The sequence below is a fragment of the Gorilla gorilla genome, chromosome 2, assembly GCF_029281585.2.
Source record: "Gorilla gorilla gorilla isolate KB3781 chromosome 2, NHGRI_mGorGor1-v2.1_pri, whole genome shotgun sequence".
Classification (NCBI taxonomy): Eukaryota; Metazoa; Chordata; class Mammalia; order Primates; family Hominidae; genus Gorilla; species Gorilla gorilla.
This window is the reverse complement of record NC_086017.1, coordinates 130,238,390-130,258,403: the sequence shown is the minus strand read 5'-3', so window position 1 is coordinate 130,258,403 and position 20,014 is coordinate 130,238,390. Positions and strand designations below refer to the sequence as shown.

Genomic DNA, 20,014 nt, shown 5'->3' with positions numbered 1-20,014 from the left:
GAGGCAGTATCTATTCCTAAAAATTACCTGAAAATCTTCAACAAATTTTTGTTGGCTGACAGATTTGGTGGCTACTTGTAAACTACAAGAAATCTCTATAGCTCAAAAGGGAAGGGCATTGTCACGTTCCCAGCATGTGACACGTTATACACAAAGCGGGTGACCATAGAGGCAGAGATTGATAATCGTTGCCCAATATCTATCCTCTTCTTTATTTGGAGCTAGAACCTCCCCCACACCCCAGGTTTTAGCTGGGCACATGGTTTTCCATCTAGTGACATTCCTCAGCCTCCTGAGGGTAGTGTGGCTATGTGAAATATGTTTGGCAGATGGGAGGCAGTGGAAACGATGTGTGCAGCTTCTAGGTGACATCCTTAAGTGGAAGCTGCTTGGCTTCTTCCTCTAGCCCTTTCCCATGGGTGGGAATGTGACTGTGGGGGTGTTGAGCCTACTCTGACCATGCAGACAAGGACAACACCCCTGGGTATGGCTGAAGGAGCCTGGAACCTCAGATCTCCTGCATCACAGTCACCTTATTCTGGACTTGTGTGTAAGATAGAAATAAACTTCTATCTTGTTTGAGCCGCTGTATTTTTGATTTTCTATATTATAGCAGCTTAGCCTGTACCTTAACTAATAGAATCAACTAATGAGTTTATAAGGTAGGCTTGCTCCTGATTAAAAAAAATAGGGCAAAACAAATTTTTGTAGGTGTTATAGAATCATATTTCAGATGCACTAAAATAGAACTAAGAGAATTCTATTGTAAGTTCTTTAGTAAAAGAATGGGGCAACTCCTAATATCTCTTAGGGAAATTCTGGATTTTCATTTATCAAGTTTCTGTAAAGCTATATGTTTATTCTGATCTTCCTTAACAAGCATTTCTAGAAGGGGATGCAGAGAGTGTCAGTTGTAATTTTTAAACCAGCCCATAAGCTCATCCTTCACTTTCAGAAGGATTCGGTTTGTTGTCCTTTCTCCCCACCAGCTGAGGATGAGGTTAGCAGGACATGCTCTTGAATCAGGTAAAAGTCAGATAGTCAACCATGATGATTACATTGATTAATCCTTAAATTTTTTCATTCAGAGTAATCAGTATTTACAATCATTTAACTTTAGTTAAAATGCACTACTTACTCGGTATCTCTACGCTTTGGGTCACACTGGAATTTCACTTAGATTGGCCAAAAGTGGGAGAGTTGGTTTGACCAGAGCAACTAAAAGTTTAATTGGGTAACCTGGAAAATTGCCTTTAATTCTTTTTCTTTTGCCCCCTGCTACTGCACAACAGAAAGAAAAATATTTAATTAATGAAGGTGAAGTTCTCCACATGGAATAATCATGGAAGAAGATAAGACACTGAAGTTAACCTCACCCCGTCAGAGAGCAGGGTGAGGGGACCTGTTGCCCCTGAGCCTCTCAGCAGCCCCCTTCCACCCTCAGTCTCAGATCTGGATGGCTGCCTTCCACAAGGCCCCTCTTTCTGCCCTGACTGCCCATTGGCCACAGGTAGGAAGGCAGGCTGGAGTCTCCATTAGTGTCTTTCCCAGACCAACTTAATACAAAATGTGTATTCTTATTTATAGAGAGGAGAGAGGGGGAAAAATGGATAACAGACTGTCTCTAAAAGACCCCATGGGGCCCAGAGACCTATTCTTCCAGAGAGGATAACAAATCTCACAAAAGCCTTTGGAAACACTGTTTTCCTCAAAGCCTTCACTCCCTCCCCTATCCCTCATCCTGCTGCCCATGACATCCTGCTGCCCATGACCCACACCAGCCCATGACATCGTTTTCCAGACAAGGCATCACTTGATACCCCAAGATTTGCTCATCTGCGTACCCATCCTGAAAGGAAATGGGAGGAAAGGACTAATATTTACTCACATCTTCTGTGAGCCAAACTATGGACAGGTATTTTATGGACATTTTCCCATTCAGACCTCACTACAGCCTTTGGGATAGGAGTCTCCCCAGCTTTGCAGATGAGAAACAGGCTCCAAAATTTCCCACTGCCAAACTGACAAAAAGCAGTAAAGCTAGCATCCGAATCAGCCCAGTTGGGTTCCAAAACCTACATACTTCCCACAACATGTAGCTGCTCAGAATGCCCTTTCTCTTCTTTTCTGCATGGAGAAACCCTACCCATTTATGAAGGCTCAGTCCAAATGTCACCTCTTCTAAATCTTCCTGGAATCCTCCTGAGAGGACTGTCTCTCCTTCATGCCCTTGCCATCTGTTAGGAACACCTCTTTCATGATGCTTTGGGTACCTAACCCCTCCCTAATTCCAAAAATCCTGAGGAGGCTCTTATGCTGCTTCCATAGGCTGACCCTGTGCTGAACTTCAGTGCAGAGTTTCAATTTCCCTTCTTAGTTTTTGAGCTCACTGTGGGGAAGGGATCATGTCTTAACAATCTTTTAACTCCACAGCCCATAGTGAACACAGGAGGGAGCGTGGTATAGTGTTACAAGCATGGATTTTTTTAAAATCTGGATTAAAATCCTGGTGTTTCCACTTCCTTGCTATGAGTGATTCAGCAAATAAACCATTCCTCTTTAAGGAAATGGGGATAATAGTGACTATCTATATCATAGGATAGAGGGGAGAAATGAGATAATATTTGCAGGACACTTAGGAGAGTGCCTGACAACCTAATAGGTGCTGAAAATGACTAATATTAACGGAAAAGAAACATTCCTAAATCACAATAAACATTTGTTGGTTTGATTGTCAGCCACCCTTTCCTTTGGGGTTCTCCCTGATTCCATTTTATGTGGCCCATGTTTGCTTGTTAATTAAAGAAACTCTCTTCACTCCAGACACACCCAGAGACTCAAGTCTGGCCAATCTCAGAACCCAATTAGCTGGAAACAGTGATTGGTCCAAGGCTGGGCATGGGACTCAGGCAGATCCAATCAGAATCCTTCCTGCATTTGATATCAGAAAATTGGGAAAGGGATGCTCTTTCTCGTTGCTAGGGTTGCTAGCCATGTTGTCTGCAAATATAAAGTAGAAATAAGGATGGGTGGATGGAAAGAGAAGGAGACTGGAAGAACTGAATCCCCAATTCCAGCTCTGCAGCTCTGCATTCCATTCTGTGAGTTTTTCTCCTGCCTTCTCACTCTGTGAGCAAATAAAATAATAATAGGTAACATTTATTATATACTTATTGTATGTAGACACTGTTCTGAGAGCTTCATATGTATTAAATAATTTAATATTTACAACAAACTTATGAAAAAGGTATTATTAACATAATTATTCCCATTTTACAGATTAAGAAACCGAGGCACAGAGTGGTTACATTAACCTGCTGAAGATCACGCAGTAAAATGGCAGAGCGTGGATTTGTACCCAATCGGGCTCTAGAGCCCACAGGCTTAACCACCGTACTATATCGCCTTGCAAACTCAAGCAAATTTAAGTCTGGTTTTTCTCTCTTGCAACGGAAAGATACCCTCTCTCCTCTACTTACCTGCAGAAGTCTCAGCTCCCAGCGGTTTCTCTTCTTCTGGCCAGCCTCCGCTCTCTGATCCATGAAAAGAAAACTCTTCCAGGCTGGAAAGAGACTGCAGCTCCTTCGGGGGTGTTCTGCACGGCGTGCTGTTGGTGCTGATGACCGCGGACACGCGGAGCGGCACAGATACCGCAAAGGGCTCGGAGATGTTCAGCGCCTTGCGCTGGTGACGCGGCGAGGGCTCCATCTGGAAGAGGCCGCTGGTGAAGACGGATTTGCTAGGGCTGTCGTTCGAAGTGTAGAACATACCCAACATCTTTGGGGCTGTTTGCTCGCCCTCCGGATCCTCAATAGGCCGGAAAACCTTCAGCTGTTCCGGTGGGGGCCGGGCCTGAGCGCCCTGGAGATGGCTGTGATCACTGCTCACATCAAAGCCACCCTCAGCCCCCGGAGGCATCCCCTCCTGGCCCCATTCGCCCTCCTGCTTGGTGAGGTCACATGAGCTGCCGGTGCCGGTGGAGTGCATCTTTGTTGCTGGAATGAAAAATCCACCGGTGGTAACTGTTCGATTGAAATTTCCCTTGGTTTCTTTTCCTAGTAAAAAGGAACAAGTGTATGGTCAGCAGCCGGGGCACACATACAGTAGCAGGCCTTCCAGTAAGGGCAGGCACACGACATTTGAATACTAGAGAGGCACAGCATTCTAACAGGGGCATAACCGCCCAGATAAAGACAGGTAACATCTGGATGACAAAAGAGAAAGCACTTCCTCATATGCACAGAATTTCAGCATGATGCTTTGGTAGGTTGATTTGCTGTTGTGCCATACAGATCACTTTTAAACTTTGCAGGTAGAGCAGTTTTCAAAAAAAGATTACTGCTGAAGTTGCTAAACAGAGCCATCATCTACTAGGCATTAAATGTAGACCATGAAAAAATAAAGAGACAGATGGGAGGCGGTAGGATGATGTTTGCTCAAAATGAAGAAGACAAAAAGGAAAAATAAACAGAATCTTGTCTTATTTTAGAACTTTAAAACTTTTTGTTTTAAGTTTTCTCTGGCAGATGGACCCAGACAGGGGGATTTGATTTCCCAGCAAGGAAACAAATGCTATTAACAACTAGACCTTCCCCACCTTTTCTCAGGCTTCTTCCTGTTGATTCAGAGGATGAGAAACTAGAAATGTAAATTAACTAACTGTTAGAAAGCATAGTTGTGAGGAGTGAATTTTTTTTTTTTTTTTTTGAGATGGAGTACAGCTCTGTCGCCCAGGCTGGAGTGCAGTGTCGTGATCTCGGCTCACTGCAACCTCCACCTCCTGGGTTGAAGTGATTCTCCTGCCTCAACCTCCTGAGTAGCTGGGATAACAGGCACCTGCCACCGCGCCCGGCTAATTTTTGTATTTTTAGTAGAGAGGAGATTTCACCATGTTGGCCAGGCTGGTCTTGAACTCCTGACCTCAGGTGATCTGCCTGCCTCGGCCTCCCAAAGTGCTGGGATGACAGGCATGAGCCACTATGCCCGGACCAAGTTCTTGACTTAGAAATAAAGGCAAGGAAGAGAAAAGCCTACGTGGGAAGTAAATAAGCTTGGAGATGATATGCGAGTTGCCAGGAATCTAGAAAATAATTTCTAACTTGGTACTAAGCACTAAACTGGGCATCTTACATAACTGTATGCTTAAAATTCTTATGACCACCCTGTAAGGAAGTGTAATGATCTTTAACACATGAGGACATCGAGACTCAGCAGTTAGATGACCTAATACTCACATGCCATGTATATAATAACCTATATGTTGAAATATTAACTCCTGCAAAACTGGGCAAGAACTGCCAAGAAGTTTCCAAACCAAAGCAAATAGATGAATATAAAAGTAAGAAAATGCTGAAAGTATCGAGTTAACTTAAGAAGATCTCACTGAGTATTATACAGGTTTAGAATTATTATTATTATTTTTTTTTGAGACAGGCTGGAGTGCAGTGGTGCAATCTCAGCTCACTGCAATCTCTGCCTCCTGGGTTCAAACGATTCTCGTGCCTCAGCCTCTGCCTCCTGGGTTTAAGTGATTCTTGTGCCTCGGCTTCCTGAGTAGCTGGAATTATAGGCATGCACCACCATGCCTGGCTAATTTCTTGTATTTTTTTTAGTACAGAGAGGATTTCACCGTGTTGGCCAGGCTGGTCTCGAACTCCTGGCCTCAAGTGATCCACCTGCCTCAGCCTCCCAAAGTGCTGGGATTACAGGCATGAGCCACCACACCCGGCCCGGGTTTAGAATTATTTTTAAAATGTTGTTCTAAAGATTTTCTGTATTGTTTTGGTCTGACCCATTTTTGAAAGAGAAAAATGTCTTGTATTAAAGGGGCTGGAAAGTCATGGGATAAGTATAGGGGAGTTTTAACAGTCTGTTGCCAGACAAGTCCTTTGCCTTGTAATTTGTAATGGTGCTTGTTGGTTACTTAACAGAAATAGAAGAGAGAGATACAGGCAAGTCAGCCCTGAAGGATACAGCTGTGAGAACAAATGTTATGTGTTATTTTGGTGGTCGGTGTTACCTCATGTGCAACTGTATACACGTCTACTCCAACAAAGGATATTGTGGTTTGCACATGGCTGATACATAGCTGGTGCCTAATTAATGTTTAATGATACATAATAAATGAATGAATGAATAGATACATGAATGAACCTACCAACTGAAAATCATGACTTGACACAAAAACTAGGAAGCGAAAGCATATGGAAACAGCCAAGTTCAAGATACATAGGCCTCTAGGCATAAAACCATAGGGCATAAACCAATGCTTGGCTCTTTCTTTCTGCCCAAAGGGGAAGACTCTTCTGCCTTAGGTTTCAGGTGTTGACCTTTTACCTGGTTCAGGTTTGAATGAAAAGTAGCCATGGACTTCAGCTGTGGCTAGAGGAAGGATGGGCAAAGAGGATGGCTCTTTAGGCCTAGCCCCGGAGTAAGGTAGGGGAGGTTATGGGGCTATGTGAACCCCTTGAGTTAGGGTAGGGTCAGGGAGGGATTTGGGACTAGGTTGTTGTGTGTGACTGTGACTATAGAGAAGCAGGCATGACAGCTTATAAAGGCAAGTGAGCTCCAGCCTCCTAGTTGTAATCTCCAACTCAGAAACTACTTGTAAGATCTTACCTTCCACAGGCACTGAACACAGTGAGTCCATGCTTTTAGCTGGTCGGATAGTAGCCTTTTCCACTAAAGACAAAAGAAAAAATATCCTTGATGAATGCATATTAACAGAAAGCATTCAGAAAAATAGGTCAGGCTGTTTAAGTACCCAAGACAAAATTCTTTAGGAAAGTTTTTCAAGTGTAATTGATCTCCTTGGAAACATTCCTCTACTCCACCCTAGATGTTCCTACTTTCTTAATGCGACAGACCTAATAAACTCAGGGCAGTTATAGATCAAAATTTTATTAATATTTTACAATAAAGGTAAATTGCAATTTTGTCAAATAGCTCATAGCAAATGAGGACTCCTGAGCTCAATTTTACTTTACAAAAAGTATTCAAGGATGAATCCAGGGGTAGAATCCTTGAGGCTCCAGGGCATTCTTCGTATTCAGCAGGCCAGAGACCAGAGAGCTGAGACTACATCTCAGCTACTGCAAATTTGGTACAGCAGGTGAGAGGGCCCAAGGGAATTGGAGTTAGGTTTCTGCCGGATGCAGCTCTGTTCCTTGAGGCCTGCAGGCTGGGTGCTCCCCAGTGATCTCACCCATTAGCTTCACCCTGAACAGATCCCAGTAAAACCTTTTTTGCACACTTACTCTGTGACTGGGTATGCACCATGCATCTTTGTAAGCCACCTTAGCAGCTTTTTGGAAGAGTGTGGTTTAAATGAGTAAAAATTTATTCCAGGCATAGCATTACATAGATGGATTCACAAACACCATCTCTTTTCAGGGAACAGAATTGGCGAAAAGGTAGTTCCTTCTAGGTCGAGCTTGTCAGGAGGGGAAAGAGGGCACTTGGAAGCAGGAGGCCCAGGACTAGTAGCCCTTAAAGTAACTCTGAATTCAGAAACATCTGGGTTTGAATTCCAGCTCTGCCACTTTTGGGCTGTGTGACCTCAGACAAGCAGCTAAACATTTTTTTTTTTTTTTTTTTTTTTAAGACAGGGTCTTATTCTGTTGCCCAGGCTGGAGTGTGGTAGAGTGATCATAAGCTCACTACAGCCTCAACCTCCTGGGTTCAAGCAATCTTCCTGCCCTAGCTTCTGGAGTAGCTAGGACTATAGGCACACACCAACAAACCTGGCTAATTTAAAAACATTTTTAGAAACAGGGTCTCACTATGTTGCCCAGGCTGGTCTCAAACTCCTAGACTCAAGCAATCCTTCTGCCTTGGCCTCCCAAAGTGACAGCTAAACTAAACTCCAGTTTTATCATGTGCAAAATGAGAAAAAATAGAGTTGTTGTGAGGATTAAATGGGTAATGGCTGTAAGGTAATTATATTGTACTAATCTGCAATAGAGTAAGTACCCATTAAAAAGTAATAATTATCGATTGTTGTTGCTGCTATTCAGGATGGATCAGGGCTCAGCAACAAAAGGGAAGACAGGAGAAGGTTCTATGAGAAGCAGTTAGAGTTGGCTTTAACCAAAATTGAGCTGTAACTCAAGCTTGTTTTTGTCTCTTGTTTAAAGTTCCCCTGTTCTTCCTCCTTGATCCAAACCTGCTCCTTCTGGGAGGTTCTGAATTAGCCCCTTGGTCTCCCAGCTTGGGGCTTCTCTCTTTCTGGGGCCCACTGTGGGATGCCCAGCCACCTTCATGCAAATCCTTTGCAAAGGCAGAGATTGCCTTTCACCTCCTCACTTCCAATGTGCCCCAGAATTCTTATCCTTTGAAGATCTGCTATTTCCACAAATCTATAAATTGATTTACTGCCCTGAAACTACCTGGTCAGCATCCCTTTGTTTGTGTATTCTAGGACATGCACTGCCTTTGTTTTCCAGGAGCTGTATTTCTGGAATTTCTCTGGTTTCCACATGTCAACCTTGATGGGCAGTGATCAGGTGCCCCTGACTGTGTCACAGAGGCCGGGCAGCAGCTCTGTCTGTAGGTCCATCGGTGTCCACCTTTGGTGTTGAAGCCTCTTTCTCATGATGCAGTTCCTTGTGGCCTTGCGGAGCACAGCAGCACATCCGAGATGTGGCTTGGGGGACAGTCCCCAAGCATTCCCTGCCCTCCTTTCTGGAGATTAACTAAGAGCTCAGGCTCCTGTGGCCTATGACTATATTTATATTACATTTTTCTGTCTGGGACCTTGGCCTGGCCTCACAGAGGTGTACTCCCCAGTTTTCTGGCAGCCTTTGTGTCCTTGAGTCCTCCTCTCTTAGCTGTGTTACTCAAAGGTGAGCCTGGACCTGCTATAGCCATATGGCTTTGAGATTTCTCTGCTCACAGTTCATTTTGGAGGGTTCTCTGAACTCTTCTTTCTCTTTAATAATGTACAAAAAACTTATATGGAATCAATTAAAATACACATATCTGGAAGGCTCTAAAGTCTGTGCATCTTAATTCAGTTCTCCATTTTTTCCTATACTTTATTTCTTACCTGTTTCATTTTCTAGATATGGTTAAACACCCCCTCACCAACTCCTCCCCACCCAAAACAATCCCAATACTATTCATGGTGAATTAATTTTTTAAATGTCCTTATTTATGGGATTTTAAAGCATATATTTACATATGTTAATCCACTGGTTCCCCTTTTCACATTGCATATTTCAACAGCAAGCTCACGTGCCACTTACAGAGACCACACTGGTGGATTACATTTGTTACAGGGTTCAATGGCCTAACTTTAATCACAGATTCCACTAAAGTTATGACCATAAAGCCTATTGGTCTTTATTTTCCAGAGTGGCCAGCAATATTCTTCTGGTAAAAAGAAACCACTTCAGGCAATAGTTAAGGCCACAGGGAGCCACTTATATTGACACTGACAGTTCTTGAATTTCACTGCTGCATCCAGTTAGTGAAGATCTGATTAGTTTGTTCATAAGATCATAAGCCAGTGACTTTCAACCCTGGCTGCATATCAGAATCACCTGGGGAGCTTTTAGAAAATTACCAATACTCAGACCTCACCACAGAACTTCTGAGGCAAAATTGCTATGGTGTGATCCACTCTGTGGGCAATTCTGAGGTCCAGGTGTGAGAAGCCCTGGCCTGTGAGTTTACCAACATTTGATTCAGTGCCTCGGAATTGTTCTTTTTGAAAACCACATGGGGGTGGAAATCTTCCTAAGATCAAAGCAAACCACTTATTTCCTTTTTGTTGTTTTGTTTTGTTGTTTTTTGACTTTTTATTACTGGTGAACCTCTTTCATGGCTGTACCACTGATTCTGCAACTGAAATTCTCTCTTTGACGTGCTTAAGCAAATCTCTTTTCATAGATTAGGAGTTTCTGGTCAGGTACTCTTCTCCCCAATTTCTCCCTTAAGAATCCTATTTTCTGATTTGCATCTGTCTTGCCATACTTGTGGCAACCTGCCCTCTTCATTCAGGCTATCTTTCCATTTTGTGCAAGCTAAGTTTTGCCATATGATGATTACAGATGCAGACCCAGAATCCATTTCCCTTCTGCCCTTCGCACATAGCTCTTGTACTTCTTGGGTGTGAGTCCCATTCCTCATGCAAGGGGTTGGCTCAGGATCCCAGGCTGAAGCCAATCAGCACAAGGCACACCATTGACAACAGGGACTGAACCATGTGGCTCAGTGAAGGATACCAAGACAAGGGGAATTTTGATGAGGCCTTCTGGAAAAGAAGGCCCTGCTCTTAGGAGCAAGCTACCAGAAATGTTCTTTCTCCCTCTGGACCTAGAGGGATAGTCAGAGGGAAAACCTAGAACTACTACAGCCACTTTGCCACAGCAAAGGAAGCCAGTCTGGGGATGAAGCTGACCCAAAGGGGGACACAGCTGGGACAGCTGGGGAAAACATGGAGAAATCATGACAGAGCCCCTGTATTAAACCCCCTGAAGCCTTCCCTCTATCAGGGTGTTCAACTGCAGAAGCCAGTAAATTCCCTCACTGCATAAGTTGATTGAATTGATTTGCCATTATTTACAGCCTAAATCGTTGTAACTGCTGTACTGTGACACCCCTCCTTACTCTAACAGGCAAACACGAAGATTTCTAACATCTGGACTTTCTGATCCTTGGCATGTGATTATCACCAGGTTTGAGGAAAGTCGTTAAAAATATTATCTCACATATTTCCTATAGGAATTAATTTTCCCCCAAATCTCTATTAAAAATTTCAAACATTTAGAAACCTACCACCCTTAAACTTACCACCTTAGTTTTGATAATTATTGACATTTTGCCATATATTTGCATTATCTATTTCTATATTGATATTTATCTACCTACCTAAAATTTGCTAGTTATTTGAAAGTGTCAATATTTTGCTGCTTCATCCTTGAATACTTTAGTTTTAGTATATGTCTCCTAAGAACCATTAGCACACTATGAAAATTTATAATTCCTTAATATCATTTAATATCCAGTCTATATCCACATTTTCCCTCTTTGTTCCCCAAATTGTCTTTTGTCGTTTTTTCTTATTTTTGTTTTTTAGAGATGTGGTTTCGCTATGTTCCTCAGGCTGGTCTCGAACTCCTGGGCTCAAGTGATCTGCCCACCTCAGCTTCCCAAAGTGTTGGGATTACAGGCACGAACCACTGTGCTCGGTCAGCTCTTTTTTTTGTTTTTTTGTTTGTTTTTTTTCCAGGATCCAATCAAAGTTTGCTCACTGCATTTGTACATTTCTCTTTTACACCTTGGTTTCATAACTATTGCCTCCACTTTTATCATACTTTCAATCTATAACACTAAAGATCATTATGAAAAATTTCCTTGGTCTTCTCTTTCCTGACATCATATTCAGCTGCATTGGTTAAATTCCCCACTATATATGGTTCCCTCAGTTCCTTCCTGTATCAATTTCTATGCACTACTCAGAAATAAGTCCCATGGGGTAGCATCCTTCTTTAAAAATCACGACCCTGGGGGAGAAGGGACAGGTCTTTTCAGCAGAATTCCAATTAATAGAAAATCATCATTTAGCAAATGCCATAGGAATAATTGTTACATCCAAGAACCATCAGAGGATCCTAAAATTCATGACAAAGAGCACTTTAACCAAGGGATCACAGTTCTCTTCACACACAATAAGATATTGACATCATGTACCTCCTAATATAACACACTGAGTCTGGCACAGGATCACTTCTGTAGGATTTCTGCAAAAATTCCTAACCTCAGTTTAACCATGAGAAAACACTGGACAAACTCTCCCTGAGGTATATTCTACTAAATAAATAGCCAGTCCTCTTCCAAGTTATCACGGTCAAAAAGATGGAGGAATTGTCCTAGATTGGCAGAGGTTAAGGAGACATGACAACCAAATGCAGCGTGAGATCCTGGATTGGATCCTAGACCAGAAAAAGAACAGTAGTGGGACAGCTGGCCAAATGTGAATAAGATCTGCAAATTCGTTAGGAGTATTGTATCAATATTAATTTTTGGCTTTGATAACTTATATAAGATGTTAACATTGGGAGAAGCTGCATGAAGGGTATACAGGTTCTCTGTGTACTATTTTTGCAACTTTTTTGGTAAGTCTAAAATTTTTTGAAAAAAACTCCTCTTCCCCCAGTTAATTTATAAGTTTCTCTTTCAGAGCTAGTGTGTTTGATATGATCAAACCAAAGACTTAATAAGCAGAGCTAGGAAACAAATATTTGTATCATAAAACAATTGCTGTTGATTCTTACCCGAGAGCCTCTGTCCTCTCACAAATACACTCCCATTTCTACTCAGTTTTGATTTGGAGTCTGATCCAGACCGTCCCAGGTTAAATATTGATTTCCACTTCTTTGATTTACTGGAGAGCTTTCGCCTAAAAGAACCAAGGCATAAGGGGTTAGTTTGTTAACTTGTCATTTCAAGGGGACTTTTAAATTGAGACCAAATATTCCAATTATGTCCTCAGTTATGAATGGCTCTGATATTTCAAGAAATTCCCCTCTAAAATCCAAGGTAAGCTTGATTCTCACCTTGTCTAGAAATGCCCCAGGTGACCAAGCAAGGCTTTCATGAGTCACAGCAAACTGTATTTCCCAGGGCAAGAGGTAAAGGTGTGCTATTAAAGGCAGAGGTGGGGGCAAACAGATGCAAGAATCGGTAGGAATCTCAGTGGTCACAAGCAAACAAACAATTCTGGGAATTCTGATAAGAACTTTTGTTCTGGAATTTCAAAGACACCATTCATTCATTTTATTCATTTATTCATTTATAGAGATGGGGGTCTCACTATCTTGCCCAGGCTGGCCTTGAACACTTGGACTCAAGCCATCCTCTCGCTTCAGCCTCCCAAGTGCTGGGATGACAGTACTGGGCCACCCACCACACATGGCCAGTTTTTATACAGGAGTAAACACTAAAGACCATATGGACCTGGGTCCTGTTAGGCTCCTGCACTACAGCCACACTGCTGGGACATCCACAGGCAAAGGGAGGGCTGGTGAAGACTTTCACGGACTGAAAAGGGTTGGATGAGAAAGCCGACCTGGAAAAGAGTCTGGCCTGGTGAGGCTGAGGAGAGTAGCAGCCTGCAGTGTGTGGTCAATGATCGCTGCAGAGAAACGCAGAGGGTAGTCACTGACTACCTCTGGCTTAGCCTCACAGCAGGCTGCTTTGGTGAGATGGGGAAAGAGGAGCACTAGGCTGCGTTGAGACAGCCTGGCACCCCAGGGGTCACCATGGAGGCCTTGCCCTGCTGTGGCTCTGCCCAGCCACTGGAATGTATGAAGTTTCAGGATGAAAACCTGCAATCTGTGGGTCCCACAAAGGACCTATTCTCTGCAGGGCTCTCATGGAACATCCAGATCTCAAGCCCACCATGTTTGTTGTTGTTGTTGTTGTTGCTGAGAGACAGGGTCTCGCTCTGTTACCCAGGCTGGAGTTCAGTGGTGCAAACAAGGCTTACTGCAGTCTTGACCTCTTGGGCTCAAGCAATCCTCCTGCCTCGGCCTCCCGAGTAGCTGGGACTACAGGCACATGCCACCACACCCGGCTGATATTTTTATATTTTGTAAAGACTGGGTTTCACCATGTTGCCCAGGCTGGTCTCAAACTCCTGGGCTCAAACAATCCTTCCACCTTAGCCTCCCAGAGTGCTGGGATTACAGGTGTGAGTCATCATACCTGGACCCAGGATGTTTTTATGATCCATCTGAGATAGCTTTGCAGTGCTTGGTGGTTTCCTTTGGACTTGGGCCACATTTTGTCAAGCTTTTATCCTTGGGTAATATTTTATAGGGTAGCGTACCTTTGGGTATGGTGCACCCCAGATGTGGTTGAAAGCACGGAGAAAATGCATTTGATAGTCTTTCCAAGGTATTCTTCCTGATCTCTGGAGGATCAGGGAGAAATGAGACTTATTCTCCAGGGACTTAGGGAAAGGAGCAGTGGGGCTGAGTCTCAGGAAAACACAATCCATATATTTTCCAGCACACAGATGGGTTTCTCACGAGGTGAGTTCCAGATATGCCATTCCTATAGCATGCAGCATGACTGGCATCTCCTAGTTGTGCAAGGTGGCAGCCTGTGCAAGAGGTGCCTGTTTTCATACCTGTTTTCACTGACCAAAGAGTGGGAATGACACCTTCAATGGAAAGGTTGCCTTTCAGCCCCTCCACCTACAATCTGCTTAGAATTTAGGACTCCTGTTCAATCCCCGCTTCTTTCTACCATGGGGTATGAGTGACGGGGTGGGTAGAGACCCAGGTGGCAACAGAAGAAGTGACAGGGAGAAATGAGGAAAGAAAATATTCTACCAATGAAAACAATGCTTGATTTGTTTTGGAGATGAGGGAAGGATCTGACAGACTCTGACAAGGACGCCAGGTTTGCATGTCCCCAACTGCTGCTCACCCAGAGCTATCAGCCTAGAGTGACACCATTTGTCAACACTATGCTTTTTGTATCGTCACGTGGGGATGGAGGGTCGGGGAGGGGGTCAAAGTTTTGTTTTTAGTAAACTTCCTTTTGTAAACACCAAGCCTGATTTGTCTACACTAAAAAGACAGAAATTTCAGTCATGACTTGTGATGTGACCCCTATAATATTCTCCCAAAATGGTGCTTGATCAATGGGAGATCAGGGGTCTTGTTAACTTTGGGGCAGTGCATGCATAAAGGCATCAACTGCTGGTGAGAGAGTTGTAGAGACAGCTCCCTTTTCTTCTGGAATGTTTCCTTAAACCCCAACCCAGACGGTACCTCCAACCCACACTGCCATCTTGGTCCTGAGACTGTATACCTCTCCTCCTCTTTCCTCTTCAACCACACATCTCCTAGAATTTTTTAAAAGAGTGCCACTTACTTGTTGTCTGGTAACTCAAGGACAGTGTGGAAGAGAGTGCCCATGGGAGGGACAATCTCAGGCAGGCTGTTCTCCCTCCTTTCCTTGCGAGCAGGATGGTTAGTGGCCAGGCTGCGGGCTTGAGCTTCCTCAAGGCTCACCAGCTTCATGGGCAGGGAGAGGGCTGGCAAGGTCAGGCTCTTCATGATGGGCCGGTTTTCTGTAAAGGCAATGGAAGAGCTCAGTGTTGGAGGAGGCCTGCTCATCACATCCATCCAGATTCCCCATCCACAGTCCCTCCATTCTTGATCCTATGATGGGGGCTGAGTGCCACCCTGGCTTCTCTTGGGCATGGTGGGGCCTGGGGCTGAGGCTGCACACCGGAAACTGATGACTGTCCTGGCCAGACCTGCCAGAGGACAAACATGGGCTTCAGGAGGTAGCTGCACCTTCCATACTTTTCAGAGAGGGACCACTCACTCATTCATTCATTCATTCCTATAACAAACATTTATTGAACACTCACTGTGAGCCAGAGTGACAACAATGAGTCTTTACTCCTGAAAACTCTGCCTAGTGTTTCGGCCAGATGGGAATATGTCTGTCCAGCCACAGAGATAGCCTAACTGCCAGAGTAGGGCAGGAGGCTGCCTCTCCTCCCCACAGCTGGACAGCACATGCTCCAAGGCCATTTCAAGTTAGAACCTCTACTTCTCCAGATCATCTAGGCTTATATCCCTGCCACAGGAAGACATTTTACAGCCTATACTATTCCCTGTGTTTTTTTTACTCACTACCCAGTTGTCTTCTAGTGTATGTAGCTGATCCTTTCCTATTCTATGGCTTTTTTTTTTTTAAAGAATGGAAGTTATGATGACAATCACTGATGCACAGGATTATCTTTTTTCTCCAAGTCAGTGGTTCTCACCTTGAGGTGATTTTGTGTACCACTCCCCTCCACACCCAGGGACATCTGGCAATGTCTGGAGATATTTTTGATGGTCATCAATGTGTGTGGCAGTGCTATTGGTGTCTAGTAGGCAGAGGCCAGGGATGCTGTTAAACGTCCTGCAATGCGCAGAGCAGTGCCTCACAATAAGAATCATCCAGCACTCAATATCAATAGTGCTGAGGTTGTGAAGCTGATCTAAGTTAAAAAATAGTCTAAGTTTGCTTCTGTTTAGTTTTTGGCGACCTTGCCAGTTTTCTATGACTTCTGAAATAGTAAAAAGACTCAAGGATAATTTAGACCAATTGAAATTACTTTTGGTGGAGGACTCACTGTATTTTCAGAAAGCAGATTGATGGCACTATTTCTCTTTGCAGAGCATGACCCTCTGTGGGTGGGAAGAAGTAAAACCATTGAAAAAGGGCCTCACAGAAAATGAAGACAACTGTTATGTGACAATGGGGTGTTTCTGGGGAGGACTAGCATGGATGGCACTCATTCAGTAGGACTACTCTTAAATATAGCCTGGGATCCTGAAAACTTTTCAGTAAACTTTCTGACTTTAACACAGTCTTTTGACCCAATCCAAAGAGGGTTAAAAATATTTAAATTTAATCTACTTTGAATATTTGTTCAAAGACTCTCACATATTCTAGATTATTTGTGATTATGTATTTGCTTAAAAGTACATAAAAATAAATACATACATTAACTCACTCTGGGAGCAACTGCAACAATGGGAAGAACATAAACTGCAGGGTCAGAAGACCAAGTTTAGTGCCCACCTCTCCTGTCAGCTCCAGGCTCCTAGGACTAAGGCCCGCTCAGTGTCTCTGATTAGATGGTTTTTTTTGTTAGTTAGTTAAGTTTTTGTTTTTTGTTTTTTTTTAAACGGAGTCTCGCTCTGTCACCCAGGCTGGACTGCAGTGGTGCAATCTCGGCTCACTGCAACCTCCGACTCCTGGGTTCAAGTGATTCTCCTGCCTCAGCCTCCTGAGTAGCTGGGACTACAGGCACCCACCGCCACACCAAGCTAATTTTTTGTATTTTCTAAAATAGTAATGGGGTTTCTCCATGTTGGCCAGACTGGTCTCGAACTCCTGACCTCAAGTGGTTTGCCCGCCTCAGCCTCCCAAAATGCTGGGATTGCAGGCGTGAGCCACCGCGCCTGGCCCCTGCTTAGGCATCTCTAACTTTACATTTTGTAACAGAGCTTCCGATCTGTGCTCCTCTGCTCTACTGTGGTACCTCCTCTCATCTTCTTTGTGTCAGTAGGTGGCACCACGGACCACCCAGTGCCCAAGCTAAAGCCTGGGGTTGTTATTTCTTATTTATTCTTTTCCTTAATGCATCTCTCCTTCCATATACAGCCTATAAGCAAGGCTCGTAACTCTACCTCCAAAATACATCCGGAACCCAGCCACTTTCCTCCTTCCCACTGCTAAGATGCTGGTAGAGGCTGCCATGATTTCCCATCTGCTTTTGCCATAGCTTCTTAACTGGTCTCCCTGCTTCCAGCCTCTCAGCCTCTCCTCCACACAGGAGCTGGAAGGCTTAGACCCTGCACTGGCCTGCTCAAAACCCTCCAGCACTTTCCCAAGGCACTGAGAACAAACCCATCTCTTTGCATGACCTAAAAGGATCTTTCATCTGCTTCCCCTTTCCTGTTTGCCCACTGGCCCAGTAGTCTACAAAAATATAGCAAACATTTAAAAATGTGTACATATATATATATATTTGTAAATTATACATATACATATTATATGTATACATATATGCCACTGTGTGTCATGCATAATAGCAAATATATAAAAAATAATAGAAATTACACAGTATAAGACAAAAATAAATGGAAAACAGAAATTTGAACAGTTTCTCCCAACACCCATAACTCATTACTTTGGTCTTTGGTACCCACCAGAGTGGGGCACCCCACTTTGAAGGCCACATTGGTTCCAGCCACATTGGCCAATGTTCTGCAACACTTCAAGCTTTCTGCCTCAGAGCTTTTACAACCTCTGTTCTCTGTCTTTGGAACATTTGCTCATAGATCCTCACATGCCTGGTTCCCATGTCATTCAGGTCTCACTTCAAAGATCACTTCTCTAGAAACCTTGACCACTCTGTCCCAAAATTATACCCCCAAGTCACTGACTATTGCCTTACTCTGCTATGTTTTCTTCTTGGTATTTATTGTCTTTCAAGTGATAATATATTTATTTGTAAACTTATATATCCTTGTTTTCCCAACCAGACCATAGTTCTATGCCAGGGAGTTTCTGTCATTTTGGGCACTGATGTGTCTCCAGTGTCTAGAACAGCACCTAGTTCATAGGAGATATTCAATACACATTTATTTTTTAGTGAATATTAGAGATATCACAATCTCTTTGGCCTCAGTGTTCTCATCTATCAAATAAAAGTATTGGATTCAATGCCTTCTGCTATGCTGTGAATGTTTCTGTCCCCTCAAAATTCATATGTTAAAATAGAATCCTCAAAGCTGTGGGCGGGAAGCCACCCAGGCACCGAGGCAAGAGACAGAGGACACGAGCTGTTCCAGTATAATAAAATATAAAACAAGAATAGTTATACCAGGTATAGATCTTAGATATGATTATATATGAATATCATTAATCATTAGTTTGTAGCAATTACTTTTTATTCCAATATTATAATAATCCTCGCTCTATAATCATAGCCTAGGAAAAACCAGGCCATATAGAGATAGGAGCTGAGGGGACATAGTGAGGTGTGACCAGAAGACAAGAGTGCGAGCCTTCTGTTATGCCCGGACAGGGCCAGCAGAAGGGCTCCTTGGTCTAGCGGTGAAGCCAGCATCTGGGAAGACGCCCGTTACCAGGCGGACTGTGGTCCAGCGGTAGCAAAAGGTGTCGAGGAACAACACCCGCTACTTAGCAGACCGGGAAAGTGGGTGGGGGGGGTCTCCCTTTCCCCGGGGGAGTTTAGAGAAGACTCTGCTCCTCCACCTGTTGTGGAGGGCCTGACATCAGTCAGGCTCGCCCACAGTTATCCGGAGGCCTAACCATCTCCCTGTGATGCTGTGCTTCAGTGGTCACACTCCTAGTCTGCCTTCATGTTCCATCCTGTACACCCGGCTCTGCCTTCTAGATAGCAGTAGTAAATTAGTGAAAATACTAATAGTCCCTGATATGCAGAAATAATGGCGTAAGCTGTCTTTCTCTCTGTCTCCTCTCCTTCTCTGTCTCAGCTGCCAGGCAGGGAAGGGCCCCCTGTCCCGTGGACACGTGACCCATGTGACCTTACCTATCATTGGAGGTGACTCACATTCTTTACCCTGCCCCTTCTGCCTTGTATCCAATAAATAACAGCGCAGCCCGACATTTGGGGCCACTACTGGTCTCCGCGCATTGGTGGTAGTGGTCCCCCGGGCCCAGCTGTCTTTTCTCTTATCTCTTTGTCTTGTGTCTTTATTTCTACACTCTCTCGTCGCCGCACACAGGGAGAGACCCACCGACCCTGTGGGGCTGGTCCCTACAAAAGCAATAGAATTAAGAGGTGAGGTCTTTAGGAGGTGATTAGGTCATGAGGGTGGAGCCCTAATGAATGGGATTAGTGATCTTATAAAAGAGGCCCAAGGGAGCTTGTTTCACCTTTCCCCATGTGAGAACACAGTGAGAAGGTGCTGACTGTGGGGAATGGGCCCTCACCAGACACTGAATCTACCAGCCCTTGGATCTTGAAATTCCCAGCCTCCAGAAGTGAGAGAAATAGGTTCATTGCTTTATAAGCTAACCAGTTCATGGTATTTTTTTTATAGCAGCCCAAATGGACTAAGAAAACTTCTAAAATCTTTTCAGTTTGAAGCAGAACTCTGTCCAAATCTAAAATTCCAGAGAATAGGGCTTATTCCATTTTGTGTAAATATTAAGTATGGCACTTTATCAGTCAGTAAGAATTTATAATAAGAACCTTTAAATGAAATGTATGTGAATAATAAGCACTGGAGGCAATGAAGAGTTAAAGGCTAAAGAGTAAACTGGATTTTAATATGCAGGACAAAAAGATGGTTAAGGCAATAGCCACAAAGAGAAAAGTCATTTTCAGGTTGGAATTAGGAACAGCCTTAACATTAACAGTCATGGATGGGATTTGCTGTCCAGAAGAACATTTCCCAAAAACCCTAGTTCTCCACAATGATTTAGTTATCTATTT

The 20,014-nt window shown here is 43.7% G+C and overlaps 1 protein-coding gene across 1 annotated transcript in view; it reads right to left on the bottom strand.

Annotated features, from left to right (window-relative positions):
• ARHGAP31 (Rho GTPase activating protein 31) overlaps positions 1–20,014 on the bottom strand; it is a 125,281-nt gene that overhangs the window by 11,840 nt on the left and 93,427 nt on the right. Inside the window, exons 7-10 of the mRNA XM_031009703.3 lie at positions 14,890–15,088; positions 12,279–12,403; positions 6,619–6,681; positions 3,480–4,055 (exon numbers count right to left, since the gene is read on the bottom strand). Of these exons, the coding sequence (XP_030865563.1) occupies positions 3,480–4,055; positions 6,619–6,681; positions 12,279–12,403; positions 14,890–15,088 (963 nt within the window). The remainder of the gene's footprint in view (positions 1–3,479; positions 4,056–6,618; positions 6,682–12,278; positions 12,404–14,889; positions 15,089–20,014) is intronic.